Source organism: Micropterus dolomieu, linkage group LG05 (genome assembly GCF_021292245.1).
Source record: "Micropterus dolomieu isolate WLL.071019.BEF.003 ecotype Adirondacks linkage group LG05, ASM2129224v1, whole genome shotgun sequence".
NCBI lineage: Eukaryota > Metazoa > Chordata > Actinopteri > Centrarchiformes > Centrarchidae > Micropterus > Micropterus dolomieu.
This window is the reverse complement of record NC_060154.1, coordinates 26,456,514-26,470,558: the sequence shown is the minus strand read 5'-3', so window position 1 is coordinate 26,470,558 and position 14,045 is coordinate 26,456,514. Positions and strand designations below refer to the sequence as shown.

The 14,045-nt window shown below is 44.4% G+C and overlaps 1 protein-coding gene across 2 annotated transcripts in view; it reads right to left on the bottom strand.

Moving 5' to 3' along the window:
• Nucleotides 1-1,292: 1,292 nt before the first annotated feature.
• Nucleotides 1,293-14,045, bottom strand: part of herc2 (HECT and RLD domain containing E3 ubiquitin protein ligase 2) — a 42,993-nt gene continuing 30,240 nt past the window's right edge. For both annotated transcript variants that reach the window (XM_046050165.1, XM_046050166.1), the window contains exons 67-91: nucleotides 12,789-12,932; nucleotides 12,497-12,688; nucleotides 12,253-12,406; nucleotides 12,064-12,171; nucleotides 11,855-11,986; nucleotides 11,494-11,652; nucleotides 11,227-11,345; nucleotides 9,879-10,004; nucleotides 9,604-9,759; nucleotides 9,178-9,492; nucleotides 8,765-8,979; nucleotides 8,443-8,620; nucleotides 8,030-8,191; nucleotides 7,037-7,128; nucleotides 6,807-6,946; nucleotides 6,447-6,634; nucleotides 6,075-6,272; nucleotides 5,877-5,960; nucleotides 5,277-5,418; nucleotides 4,968-5,162; nucleotides 4,589-4,701; nucleotides 2,892-3,082; nucleotides 2,706-2,811; nucleotides 2,404-2,616; nucleotides 1,293-2,245 (exon numbers count right to left, since the gene is read on the bottom strand). In XM_046050165.1, the coding sequence (XP_045906121.1) occupies nucleotides 1,973-2,245; nucleotides 2,404-2,616; nucleotides 2,706-2,811; nucleotides 2,892-3,082; nucleotides 4,589-4,701; nucleotides 4,968-5,162; nucleotides 5,277-5,418; nucleotides 5,877-5,960; nucleotides 6,075-6,272; nucleotides 6,447-6,634; nucleotides 6,807-6,946; nucleotides 7,037-7,128; nucleotides 8,030-8,191; nucleotides 8,443-8,620; nucleotides 8,765-8,979; nucleotides 9,178-9,492; nucleotides 9,604-9,759; nucleotides 9,879-10,004; nucleotides 11,227-11,345; nucleotides 11,494-11,652; nucleotides 11,855-11,986; nucleotides 12,064-12,171; nucleotides 12,253-12,406; nucleotides 12,497-12,688; nucleotides 12,789-12,932 (4,095 nt within the window). In that variant the 3' untranslated portion in view covers nucleotides 1,293-1,972. The remainder of the gene's footprint in view (nucleotides 2,246-2,403; nucleotides 2,617-2,705; nucleotides 2,812-2,891; nucleotides 3,083-4,588; nucleotides 4,702-4,967; nucleotides 5,163-5,276; nucleotides 5,419-5,876; nucleotides 5,961-6,074; nucleotides 6,273-6,446; nucleotides 6,635-6,806; nucleotides 6,947-7,036; nucleotides 7,129-8,029; nucleotides 8,192-8,442; nucleotides 8,621-8,764; nucleotides 8,980-9,177; nucleotides 9,493-9,603; nucleotides 9,760-9,878; nucleotides 10,005-11,226; nucleotides 11,346-11,493; nucleotides 11,653-11,854; nucleotides 11,987-12,063; nucleotides 12,172-12,252; nucleotides 12,407-12,496; nucleotides 12,689-12,788; nucleotides 12,933-14,045) is intronic.

Genomic DNA, 14,045 nt, shown 5'->3' with positions numbered 1-14,045 from the left:
CAGTTTTTTTTCTCATGCCTTTGAACTTTGAACATTTACAAGGTCAGAAGTGGACGCAGACTATAGCGGACTATACTAAAGACTACATAAAGCTGAAGTGGGAAAGCGAACTGGACATTGAAATATCCCTTGTCCATACACATATAATTACTATAAACTCACACAGTGGGAGGGACTTTTGCTGGAAGAACTTTGTAAGGCTTTTCATAATCCTAAAATTAAAATCAAAACAAACTGGACTTCAGAACCAATGCTGGAGACAACGTGGGCACTTAATGGCAGATCACACTCGCATGTGTTGGTCCCATCTTACAGCTCTTCTGGGCTGATGATCAGGCCGCCACTAAGAGTTTTTTTCAGGGATGTCAGAGACAAATATTTACTAAAAATGCTCACAGTAGCAAGCAAGAAGGCAATCACAAGATTTACAGAAATAATAAGGCAGAATTGGAATAAATGGGATTTATACCTAACTACAGAAACTATAGTAAAACGCAACTCCTATAAAATAACGTATAGCATCCAATATAACCTCGTGTTTATCGTGTTATAAACAGAAAGAACAAAGAAGTGCGCGTAAACACTCACACACGTTCACATCTTTCCTACAGCCAGACACTATAAGGAATGTGTAGCATAGGATGTGCACGAGTGTGTGGGGGTCTTAAGCTCTCCTACATCACATCAACTTTTTTTCCCAGCACGTGAGGGAGGCGCAGGCCCTCATGATGCTCAAGCACTGCTAACAGCAGTACATCTGAGAGGTAATTATGGGAGATTTCTTTAATCCTGTCCAGCTACAGGGTTAACAGTGAAGTTCAAGATAACGCTCCGCCACCACTCCACTACAACCTTTGTGCCATATATTAAAAGGGGTTCTCAAAGAAATCAAAACTAAAATCTGATTTAATTTCGACTACAGCTCCGCCTGGTGAAATCCAAAATGATCCTCTGACCTAGTTTGGAAAAATTCAATACAATGGTTTTATGAGGGCAGCCTGTTAACTCTTCCCAAACACATTACATTTAAACACCCTTAATCCAGACTACAATGTCTGATATATATTTATGGAGCACAAAAAATCCAGGAAATAGATGTTATTTTGAAATGATTACAAACATTGCTTGTATCAATTTGTGTTGGACTTGTTTTTCTAAAAACCTTTCAGATCCTGCTGTTTGTTTGGCTGGCCTGCAGAATATCATATGAAAAAACAAAACAACAGTCACTCCAGGTTAACGCGTCACTCTGGCACCAAAATGTTCCATCATTTTAACAAAACCATCACAAAGAAGGTCTTTTTTTTATTATTTGAATTTATTAACAGAAATGTATTAACATTTAATATGCAGGAATGAGACCTTCTGTGAATACATGGCACAATCATATTATATACATTCTTTAAGGAGACGGTGCGCAAACATGGAGGAGGGAGGGGTAAATACAGGAACCTTAAAATGACCCTTCAGTGGGCTCTGACTGACGTGAGCTGAGTGAGAAACACTGACTTTCTGAAGTTAAAAATGTTTTTTTGTTGTTGTTTATAAAGAAACATGGCTATTACCAAGAAACAAAAAGTAATACTACTGTTTTGTCGCACATCAACTTCTATATACAAACTAGGGACAGGTAATTCACACAAACCAGAGGGAATAATCTACCACAGTGCTAGGCTGGAGCCATTTTTTTTAAACTCTGTAACTGTAACAATATACATAATTCCCATGTAACACAACAATTACATGTGCAGTTGATCACCCCACTTAATTTTAAAGAAACTAAATCAGAGCAAACCTGTGTTTGTTCCTCTCTTTAGCTTATAATGCTTGTAAAGCTCATTGCACATTTTTCCCTCACAGACGTCTGCGTCTTAGTCAAATGCCTGTATGAATGGGTGTATTAATAGAGGAGATTAACGCCGTCTCTCTGTGGCAGCTCTTCTTTGACTCGTCGTTCTATAAAGGTCAGAGTTCAGTGTCCTGTTAAGTAGTCCTGGGTGGAGTCGGAAGCGAAGGAGTCGGCGTCCTCATTGTCGGAGTCTTCGCTGCTGTCGTCAGCGGCGGGTTCTCCAGACAGGGCGATGCGGGCGTAGTCGTCGGTGTCGATAGACTTGCAGAAGTGAATGGCGTATTTCAGTTTCTCCTCCAGGACCTGTTTGCACGAGTACCTGGGCAGCTTCAGCAGGAAGAAACATGTGTAGGACTCTGGCAGGAAGTGGTCAGGGGGATTGTACTTATCCAGCACCTAGGGACAGAGAAATCAGTTCAATATAAAGCTGGATTTATATTTCTGTGTTAAGGGGCTACAGCATGCTTTTAAAACAGTCTTAGGCCTTTTTTTCAGGAAAATAAATTCGGTGCTTTTTAAACTACAAGACCTGCAGAAAGATTTACACCTCTTACCTGCACAACAAAATCCCGCCCACGGAAGTCAGCGATGGTGCGTGGCAGACGTGTGCGACCCCAGACAAACCTCAGGAAGAGAGACCTCTCCGTGTTGGAGAAGGACTCCATCACCTCCCAGAACCACTGGATGAGCGGCGACGTCGGCTCCACTCCCTTGTAGGTGGCCACCGACTTCAGCAGGTGGAGGGGGATATCCGGGCTTCCGCACACCTGAGGAGAGGAAACACTTGCTGTCAAACAAGCACGCAGCCAGAGGACATGTCGCACAATGTCGCAACCTCAAAACCGCTCGCACTAACCATAGTTTCCAGTTCGTAGCCGGTGAAAAGCGACAGCAAGGGAACGGGAACTACTCGAGCCATCCCCTCGCGCACGGCAGAGACCTGCTCATCAAACTCATGGAGCCTGGAGAGTGAGGGAGGGCAGAGGTAAGACACAGACACATTGGAAAGTTTATATTTTGTTCATTCAGCAGGTTTTCTCACCTGTAGTTAATTGCCAGGCGGACATATTCTGCACGGTTCTCCAAGGTGATGTGGGAGTACTTGGAGCTGAGCTGGATGTCCTGGCCGCTGGCGTTGGGCACTGTGAAGGGCAGCGTCATGGCCTCAAACTCCTCCGCTGTGGCCTCATTGTCCCGGATGTACATCAAGCCGGGAATAAAATCCTTGTCAACCTGGGAGGCACAGAGCAGATCACCGCTTAATATTCTAACTGTATGTGTGTGTATTTACGTGCGCGTGCACTCATGCTCTCGTGCAGCTATCCACTCTTTCTTAAGTCTTGTGCTGAATTAATTTGTCATCCAACCTTTCTAATATCTCAAGGGCAAAACTGCAAAACAAGAGCAGCTTTGTGGAGGAAAAGGGCATTTCCCCCCCCCCCACTCACTCCAGTATCCTCCCAAAGATGCTTCAGGAGCTCATGATCACAGCGTGAGGGCAGGAGTGGACTCACGCCGTCTCTTAAACAAAAGATGAGATTGTAGCTCACAACATCTTTTACTAAAGTGAATAGAGTTGAACCTCTGGGAAAAAGAGGTACAGTGTGAGTGTATAGAAAAGCTCCTTACTCTAGATCTCAGGGGAGCGGAGAACTGATAGGCTTAATGTTTAATCTGAAAGGAATGTAAAGGAATGTATTCTTTGTGTAGGTTATAATGCAGATCATGAGGGTTTAAAATATTGTATAATGTGGAACATAAAGAGAGGCATTACTTTCTGGAGTTGGAGGACGGAGATGGTAGTTAAGATAGAGACAATTAGAGTGAAGTTGCATTGGGACTTTAAGGGTACAGAACGTTAAAATAATATATGGCAGACACTAAGCTGCGTAAGTGACACCCCTAAATTTACACCCCTATCTTTGGATATCTGATCCGCTCTATTTTGGGGGAAAGTTTCGAAAATGTCAGTCAGTCATGCGGTCAGAAATCAGAAATGAAAAACATCAGTCAGTAGTCAGGCAGGGGTCCCGAAACTCCCAATGACGTGTCATCAGAGCAGTGCCGTATTAGAACAAGAATAAGTTCAATTCAGTTTTATTAATTTAGCACCAAATCATAACAGAAGTTATCTCAGTACACTATTACATATAGAGCAGATCTAGACAGTCTTGTTGTAATATTATACATAATAGTAGAGTACAGGCTTCTTTAATATTAAAAGATAAGGCACCCTGAAAACTGATGGAAAATCCAGTTTCTTAATTGGACACATTGGTGGTACCAGGATATATCGGGACGTACAGTTGCATTGTTCTCCACAAAAAAAGAGATGTCAATATAATGTGACAGTAATAGAGACGGACAAGACAATATTACACGTTATCTGGTTAGGGTTAGGCTGAGAGGATGTTACCCTGGACAGTGACCAGCATGTAGACCCTGAACTGCTGAATAGTTGCCATGCCAAAAAATGCCATTTCAACAATAAAATACACTAAAATGCAGTCAAACCTCTCAGTTGCCATTGACGATGAAGATATGATGCAACAAATAATGAAACTTGAATGTAAAGATACAAAGTAGACTATATGTATATTTATACACATACACCCCCCCAAAGCTATTAGTACGAGTGGTTCTCATCATGTGTTTGAAAAGTTCTGTGTTAACTCAATCATCATCAGTGTGTACACACTGACAGCCCCTGTGTAGAGGGCAGCAGGGCTGTGTACGTACCTCACTGAGGTCAGCAATGGTCAGGTTCATGCCTGCCAGCTGCTTCCATACTGGCTCTGCCAGATTCAGGCTAAGAGGGCTTCCAGTCCGGATTGCAATGCCCAGGAGCACTCCTGCAGACACAGCAAGGCAGAGCGCATTACGCACAGATCAAATATGAATAACCATCCGTCACTGTGCTGCGCAAAATGTTTGAAACAAAACAGCGGAAATATCAAAATCAAATGAAGCACGCTCCACAGTTCAGGCCAGGTGTTTTATCAGCCAAAATGCACATGAAGCGCTTGTACTTTTTAAAATAAACATGCATATTTTCAGTTTTTGTTTATCTAGGATTAACACCCCAGAAGACCTGACTGGGAGATTAACTGGATTATACCTAGGAAGCGGAACATGCTCATGTGAAGAGGGGACTTGGCTGCGGGGTTGAGCAGGAAGCAGTCCCTGTTGGCGCCTGACTCGTCGCGGCCGTTGGGGGTGACGATGAGCAGCGGCGTCAGGGCGTTCTGCAGCTCTTCGCACATTTCGGCGATGGACTCGCTGTAGCCTCCACCACAGTCGTCCACAGACTCCCCTGAGAAAACCCCAAATAAATGTACATCCAAGATGAGGAAATGCGCGCTGATAAACGCTATTTTTAACTAATATTACATCACAGACTTTTGGGCGAGGGGTGGACATCACTTACCCACAAATTTGACCTTCCACACTCGATGAGGGAGCAGCAGGCTGTCTGGGCTGAACGAACTCATTTTGGCACACATCTGACCAAATACAGACTTGGTTCCGTCGGGACCTGCCAGGCCCCCTTTGCTACGGGAACGCTTGACCTGCAGGGTGAAGGAAAAATGGAAACTAAAAAGTTTATGATTTGTTTCTGCTCTGTGTTAATAACTTTCTGCTAGACATGCTAATAGGCATGAATTCCTGGATATGACAGCTCTCTGTACTGCTGATACAACTGGAGCTACATGGGGACGGGGTGGGGGGTTGTGTGGAGAGGCAGTGGTCTGAACCGAGACTATGTGGAGTGAAGTCTAAAACTCAGTCCAGGAACCACGGCAGACAGGCTGGGGCAAAGATCACACACACACACACACACACACACACACACACACTCTTATGAAAGACATCACATGTAATGCTCAGGAGCCTGTCTGGAACATGGCCGCACAGTGAGGGGGAGAGGAGGCGGGGTGAGAGGGAGTAAGAGAAGAAATCTAAAAGTACTTTTAAACAGATTAGAGTGGCCAGAAGTTAAAAATTTGCATTGTTTGCATGTTTGTACCTGTATCCTGTTGAGCTCCACCACAGGTCCATGCTGTCGGTCCCTCACCATTGTGGCTTGAACCACCTTTCTGAAAGCTGCTTCCTGTTCCACCAGACAAATAAGATACTGTTTCAGTGCCAAGCTGATGTACGTTTTGTAACCACAGCTGTTTGTTTTATATGTATTTTTTGGGGATTAAAATTCACGCTGTCTCACTTTGCCCTGGGAGATGAGGATGCCCCTGAGCGTGTCGAAGCCCACTGAGGGTCCGTGGCCTGTCTGACCCAGTCGACCCTCAAGGTCAAACATGGGTATACACGGGCAGAAGAGCTCTGAGATGTGATGCAGCAGCAGCAGCCTGTTCCTCAGGGCCATGATGGGGATCTCCTGCAGGTGGTTGTACTCCATGGGAACCTTTAACATACCACACAGACAGTCCAGAGACAGACAGCATGTTAGGAATTTGAGGGTCTTTTTTAATGGTGCTTTGCAGCTTTGCTGCCATCTACAGGAACATGTGGACAGAGAACTCATTTTCCAATATGCAAAGGAGGACAGTTTAAGTTCCTTTCAAAGCAAGCGCAGCACCTGTGCAGGCAGTTTCCCAGCGTTGGTGGGTTTGCTAGTGGACCAGGCGAGGGTGTGTGCAGAACCACAGGCCACCCTGTTAATTTTCTTGCCCTGCAGCGCAGCCACCAGCCGTGGCCTCTGGATGGCATTAGTGGTCCCGTCTCCAAGTTGGCCCTCATCGTTGTCACCCCATGTGTACACTTCTCCTGAGCCAAACACAAGAGCAAAGCTTTCCGTGAAGCTGCAATCCGACCCCATCTGTCGGGACTCAATGATACCAACTGGCAAGATGGCAAAGAGAACTTGTACAACAAACTGATCTGTGAGGAAAATCTACCAACAAAAAAAAGGATCATGGATACAATGAATCAATCCTACCATCCTCTGTGCAGCACACACAGTGCAGTGACCCCGTGGCGATAGCAATGACCTTCTTCCCTTGTAGCCCCTGAACCTGTCTGGGCCGTCGTACGTGGTCATCAGAGCCATGGCCGAGCCGATGATAGTCCCCTTTCCCCCTAGGAATGACATGTATACAAAACTGAGCTGTCTCTCGTCTGTGATACAAGAGGTCATGACAGATCTTCTATGTGCGGTGCTGTACATACCATGTGTACACGGCCCCAGACTTAGTAAGTGCCACGGAAAACTGAGAGCCACACTCCACTTTGACCACTCCGAGGCCGGTGAGAGAGTCAATCTGAAAACAAGAAATCCATTCATCAATCATGTGAAGGACGGTTATGAAAATACCATTCATCCCAACACAATGCACATGCATTGTGTCGCAAGGACATTATTTTGTTGGGTGAGGCTACAAATCTAAAGATTCACAAATACAAATGTAAAGGAACTAAAAGGAGTGTGTGTGGGGAATACTGGACTGTGGAGGAGTTATTTTAAGTTTTCAGATAAGTGACAAATTTTTCAGTGAGGAAGTACAGCAGAATGGTGTGTGTTGAGTGATCTGTGCCGGGTTGATTTTGCAGACTGTATCAAATGCTTAGATCATTAGAACTATGAAAGAGCTGTTGATGAGGAAGCGTGAGAGACTCTTAATAACACGCTTATTCACTGCACCCGGCCAATAAATACCTCAGAACATACCTCAACTTTTTATTTTTATGCTTCTGTTTTTGTATGTATCAAACAAATGAGAGTTATGTTAATTAGTGAGCTTCAAATTCTGGTGGGGTTTTCTTACATTTGGACGGAGCCGCGCTAGCCGTTTCCCCATTTCTAGGCTATATGCTAAGCTAAGCTGTCTCCCGGCTGTAGCCTCAAATTTATCTTAAGAAAAGTATAAATTTTCTCACAAGCTCTCGGCAAAGAAGTGAATATCCCAAAATAATTATAATAACTGTTCCTTCAACCCCCATCTCCTACCAAGTTTTTAGGCTAGCAGTGCTTAACTAATATACAATGAAAGTAATAAATGTGGCGGCTGATCTTACAAGAAACAGAAAACTCATTTGCTTAGCTTGTAGTTTCAACATACTCTGGTCTCTTCTTGTATAAAATAACAAGAGAAGAAGAAGACAGAAGTGTAAAGTGATGCTTCTGCTGACCTCCAGTGCACATTACCGTGTAAATTGCCTTACCTTCATGGGAATTTTGCAGCCATCACTGCCTCCCCGGCCCAATTTGCCATAGTCCCCGTCTCCCCAGGACCAGACCATGTCATCATCTGTTAGACACAGTGTCTGGGCATCCCCGCTACCGCAGGCTACATCAATGACCCTGTGACCCTGCAGTGCATCCACCTGGATAAACCCAACAGACACTTCCATCAGCTTTAGCTCACCATGATTGTGTGGGAAACCCTTGTCGGAGTGAGGCAGAGTAAACAGTTTGACTCCTGTCCAAACACTGTCAGACATGCGAGTGGCTGAAACACTTTGGGTTGGTTATCATTTTCGAGCCTTTTCAATGTGCTGCCAAACCTCGAGCGCGCTATACATGTACGGCACAGTGTTTTGAGTCGTGTGAGAATCTGAGCTAAATGATCACTGACCAGCTTGGGTTTGAGCTGGTCCTCACTGTCTCCGTGGCCCAGTCGTCCGTAGCGACCCTTGCCCCAGGTGAAGAGCTCTCCACTGGCAGTGATGCAGGCGCTGTGTGCCCCTCCGGCTGCGATATCAACCACTTCCACTCCCCTCAGGGACTCAATTACACGAGGACGGTCACAAGGGCTAAAGTCAAGAGGAGGACAGTTACAATTAAAACACAACCCTGAACACCGTCTTAATCCTGAAGTCTTACAGTTGATGTGTTAAACAGTGTTGTGAACTGAAGAATAAAAAGGTGCAACGTGTTATATTTGATTTAATCTCCACCTTCTGTTCCCGTGGCCCAGTTTTCCATCCTCAGCCTCTCCCCAGGAGTAGACTTCTCCTTCAGAGGACAGTGCCAGGCAGTGCTTCCCTCCAGAGTTTACAGCCACTTTCCTGATGAAGACGTGTTGGATGGACTCCAGTAGAGTGGGGGTGGACACAGACTCTGTGCCTCCAATACCCAATCGGCCCCCAGCTCCATATCCTGTTGCATACAGCTGAGGATCATGACAACATAAATTAGTCTGACAATATATTACATTTTCCTGGAGGTCATCACATTGACTTTGCCGATCAATACTCTTGCTAGAATGTGTTACAGCTAAAAAAAGGTGCAGTGTGCAGCCAGCACAGGCTGTGTTAAATACTGTAGTGTCTGATAAAAGGTGGGAGTAGAGGCTCAAATTTGGACGGACCTTTCCATCGGCAGTGACTGCAAACAGAGTCTGCTCGCCACCAATAAGCTGCACTGGCCGCAGTGTGGCGAGGGCTTCAGTGGGGGTGGGCACTTTGACCTTTGCCCCCTCAATGCCCCCCAGCTGACCTCTGTGGTTGTGGCCCCAGCCATAGATGGTGCCACTCCCCCCAGCGGAGAGGGTCCAGTCGTCTGGTCGCCGGTTCATCCACTGCACAAGCTGCTCGTCGTGCTCGCGCTTGAACAAGTCATGACTCTCGTGAAGGCCGTTCATGCTCTCATGGTCGGCCATAAGCTCACGGATTTTCTTTGTAACCTTCAAACGAACAGGAATAATGCAGGAAAATGGATTTAGAACATTATAAGGTCAAAGTGTGGCGAAGGAAAAGTGAAGGCTGGCACAGACAGCACAGCCTGGCACACTCACCTCATCCAGGAAGGGTCTTGGTAGAGAGGTTCTCTTATCTAGAGCCACAGCGACTCTGGAGGCAGTGCAGTATCGGCGGAACCAGGCCCACTTATGGGTCTCAGCACAGCAGGGTAAGGTATCGAGCTCAAGATCGCAGGCAAGAGCAACCAAGACCTGAATGAATTGTTAAAATTAGCTTGAGCGAAAACTGCATGTAATGATTTATAAAAAATTACAATATGCTCTCAACCTATGGTGCCACTGTGTTGTTAATAAAACAATTGTGAGCATACCTTGAAAAATGGACTATGAAGCAGCTGCTTCCCTCCCCTGACAATGGGGTCTTCGTACTCATACTGCCTCTGCAGAGCCTCTGGTAGCCCTTTGACAAGAGCAGCAAGCGCACTGCCTGTGAAACTCTGAAAGAAAGTAGATTACCAATCAATTTAAAATATAGGCCTCACTTTCCTAAATAGGGGCATATCTTGAAATATCCCTGCTTTTGCTCAGTTTTAGCATTGTCACAGTCCCCAAAGGATGACATAAAACAATAGAAAACTGCAGCTCTGCAGTAGATGGTGTAAGAAACATTAGCTGTTGCAGTGGAAAGCAAATGCATAACAAAAAGGTACAACTGTGGAATCAATCTAACAAATGTCAGACATCATGAAAATGAAAATAATAAACAGAATAACAATTGAAGGGACCGGCACAAACAATTAATTTGGCCAGAGCGATGCCATTGATCAGTTAGCTTACTCAAGTGCATGCCTCTCAGCTACACACAAATATCACAACGACAACAAATTAATGACGAGATATGAAATGAAAGCCGAAAAATCCATTATAAAAAACAAGGGGGCATCAAAATTGGATTGGGAGACACAACATTAATATAAGAAACAAAACAATATATTAGTAACAACAGCCATGTTACAATCAGCAATGTATTACTGCAATAGTTACCACATACTTTGGTAATACAGGGCTAGATTTGCTAAAGGTTTGCGTGATTAAAAACGTGTGCAAACTTGATTTCTCCAGCAAATTAACGTAAGCTGATCTACTAACAGTATGCACGGAGAATGACGTCTTTCAAAAGTGCAAGATAGCACCCGTTGTTCATTTACAACTTTTGCCTTAATGCGGACGGTCTGTGATTGTTTCTTCTGGCTGGATGAAGCACGATCTGCTGGAATTTTCTTGTGTCTGAGTCATTCCAGCATACTGTATCTGTTTCTGCTGGGGTTTCCCCAAGTAGTTTTCACGTGTGCTGTCCCAACTACTTGTGCAATCTTAGGCAGGATGGGCAGGTAGAGAATGAAACAAACCATGGTTTTTACGCGGTGGCTGCTTTTTTCCCTCCCAACTCTTCATGGCGGAAACCATTAAAACATGCAAAACCCTCATTTAAATACTGCCGCCTCCCTTGTTTGCACCTGTTGTCACCTATGCAATAATTCTTAGTTGATCACCCAACAGGTACTACAATTACACGTGCAATATTTTAAAATGCTCACGCAATTTAGTACTCTGTATTCAGGATGTTAATAAAGCCGGTCCATATAATTATACACAATAAATATTTCAGTTAAATTGTTCAGCGAGTAGCCTTCATCTGTGCGATCACACTGTACTCACCATAGAGCGAGCCTCGCCTTCACTGTCACCCAGCAGCCTGTTTATGTTGATGGACTGACCGTACTCTGTGGTCAGGAGCTTTCGTAGTCTCTGCAGAGCCCACATCCTGTGTCCAGCAGCTGGACAAAATAAAATACTACATGAATATATATTTAAATTCCAACAGAAATTAATCAACTACACACAGATAATACACATAAAAAATTAAAAATCTGCTTTTATTTTGGTAATGCCTATACGTGGTGAATCAGGACAATCATACTGTACCTAGTGCACTAAGCTGGGCACAAGCAGCAAGGGAGGCAGCTAGGCGAGGCACAATGCCCCTGTTGGAGGCAAAGTTGAGCCTGAAGTCCAGCAAACAGGTGACCAAGTCCATGGAGGGGCAGGACAAGATACAGCGATCAGACAGCAAGTCTTTGGGACCTGAGGAAAGACATGAAAAGGCTCAGTGTCACAAACTAAGGCAGTCTGTATGTGCCAGTGTAGTGGTGCAAACACAGCCTGTCAAATGGCCTAGGTGTGTGAGAGGTACAATATCTGTTTTATTTTGCCTATGTTTTTACTGGTCACTCATAGTTTAACATCTGGTGGCAGCATTTTGTTGTACGTGTTTGATGCGTCTCACCAGCGGCAGGCATGATGGGGTAGACGGTGAATCGCCAGCCCCAGCCGTTGACAGAGCCATCACTGGTGAATTTCCATTTGAGTTCATCTCCTGGGATCCTTAACTCACTGGACCAGTCAGACCACTCCCGACCTAAAACACACACACATTAATTTTTGATTCATTGGCGTACGATCGATGACTATTTAGGTTAATGGTCCTCTCATCACCTGATCTGACAGAGACAATCCTATTTGCTCCATCCATGATTGTTAACGGGTCGTGGCGTCTCTCAGTAGAACACTGTCGGTCAAACTCTATCCTTAGACCCTCAGCTCCTACAAAAAAAGAAGTAAGAGATGCAAAGTCATGATGATCTGAAGTGTAAAATAAAGAATCCCTCCATTTTCCCTTTATACCTGGGATCTTCACAGTACCACTGGTAGAGGTGTCATCTGTGTACGGATGGCTGCTCTCCACAACAACTGGCTGGGAAGACAGACGGCCACTCTGGGAGTCTGTGGCAACGTCCTCTAGCTCGGTGACACACAACTCCAGCAGCATGTCAGCAACCTAAACAGCACAGAGGCCCAAAGTTGTCAAACGTTACCAGCTGACGTCCTGTAAATTACATAGAATCAAAAGCAGAATACAGTTAATCACCTGCGGATAAGCTGTACCCATGCCGGACAGCACAGCAGACAGCACCTCCTTGCCCTTCTCCCCAGAGCGACACGACACTGCCAGTTTGAGCAGGTCCACCATTACACGCGTGTCATCAGGCACAAGTAGACTTGTGAACTCGTCGAGGTACTGAGGCTCTGGACCAACCACTTTACTCTGGCTCTCTGAGTCCTGAAGATGAATAATAAAAACATGATAACGGCTAAGCTACGTACATGTGGCTGCGATTACTGGTTCCAACGAACACATGTGCTCAGTTAGATAGACAAACCTCTTTTGTCTTGGTCATGGTTTCAGCTATGATGCTGGCTGCTCCGGGGTCATCAGTGACGGGGATGAAAGGACGCGACGAGGCACCAGAGGCGGAAGGAGTCATAGCTGATGATGGGGTGATGGCTTCTTCAGATGAGGGAACCTGCTCACACACACAAAAACACTCATGTATGGGTCATGATTACACGCATAACATGTTTTTCCCGTTACACATTAACAAAGTATATTATAATAAGAAACTTAGCTCAGCTTATTCTAGTACTTGTGTGATAATGAAGTTATTACAACCGGTACTGAATCTCAATAGCTGCAATATCAAATAATACATTCTTAAAGTCTTGTGCATTGTTTTACACACATTTGCGTGAAATTCAATAAGCGTGGGATACATAGAAACCTTGTGATCTTGTGTATTTAAGTTATGTAGGTTAAAACAATGGCAACAAAAGCCCTTTGTGGTGATGAATCCCCAAATTGTTTGTAGGGTTGACAGGGATAAAATACACAAGTAGTAGCCACTCTGCACAAATTCATGTTCCTACTTTCCATTTAGTTGTCATAAATGTTCTTATGTTGAGAAAAGCTCAAGTTTTTGTGAAGATCACAATTATTATCCAACAAGACAAAAAAAAAAAAAAAACCCTGTTACTGTGTATGCAGCTGCCATTTTCTTATATAGTGCATAAGATATTGGTCGAGGGATTCGCAGGAAATGATTCAGGTATCAGCCTCACTGTTAACAGTTCACTCTCTTTGTAATGTATCAGAGCGCTAACAAGCTCCTACTTACGCAAACGGAGCATTCTAGTTCTCTGCAGCTGCTTCACATTAAAAGCCTTCAACTGGTGAAGCCGCAGGACATCCGCAATGTGTTTGTCACCAGAAATGCGTAAACGAAAATGGTTTTAAATTTACCATATTATCAAACCGGGCCTTATGTTACCAACAGTAACCACTGGTTACACAACTGAAATATTAAGGATTAAATCGTAATATTATCGAAATCGCAATATGGCAATATCCAAATCACAGGAGCTGACATTGTGGTGCTTCAGAGATACCCTGGCCTTCAAACCATATTCTCCAGATGTAAGGGAACGTGTTTGTTAGGTACAGACCCCCAGCTAAAATCACATCATATAGTTTATAGTTGAGTTTCAGTGAAAATTAAATACAAAAATGACCATTCCCATGCAAATTGTGACATATCACAATATCTGTCAAAATAACTGCTTTGCCCTTGCCCTTTTGCTAT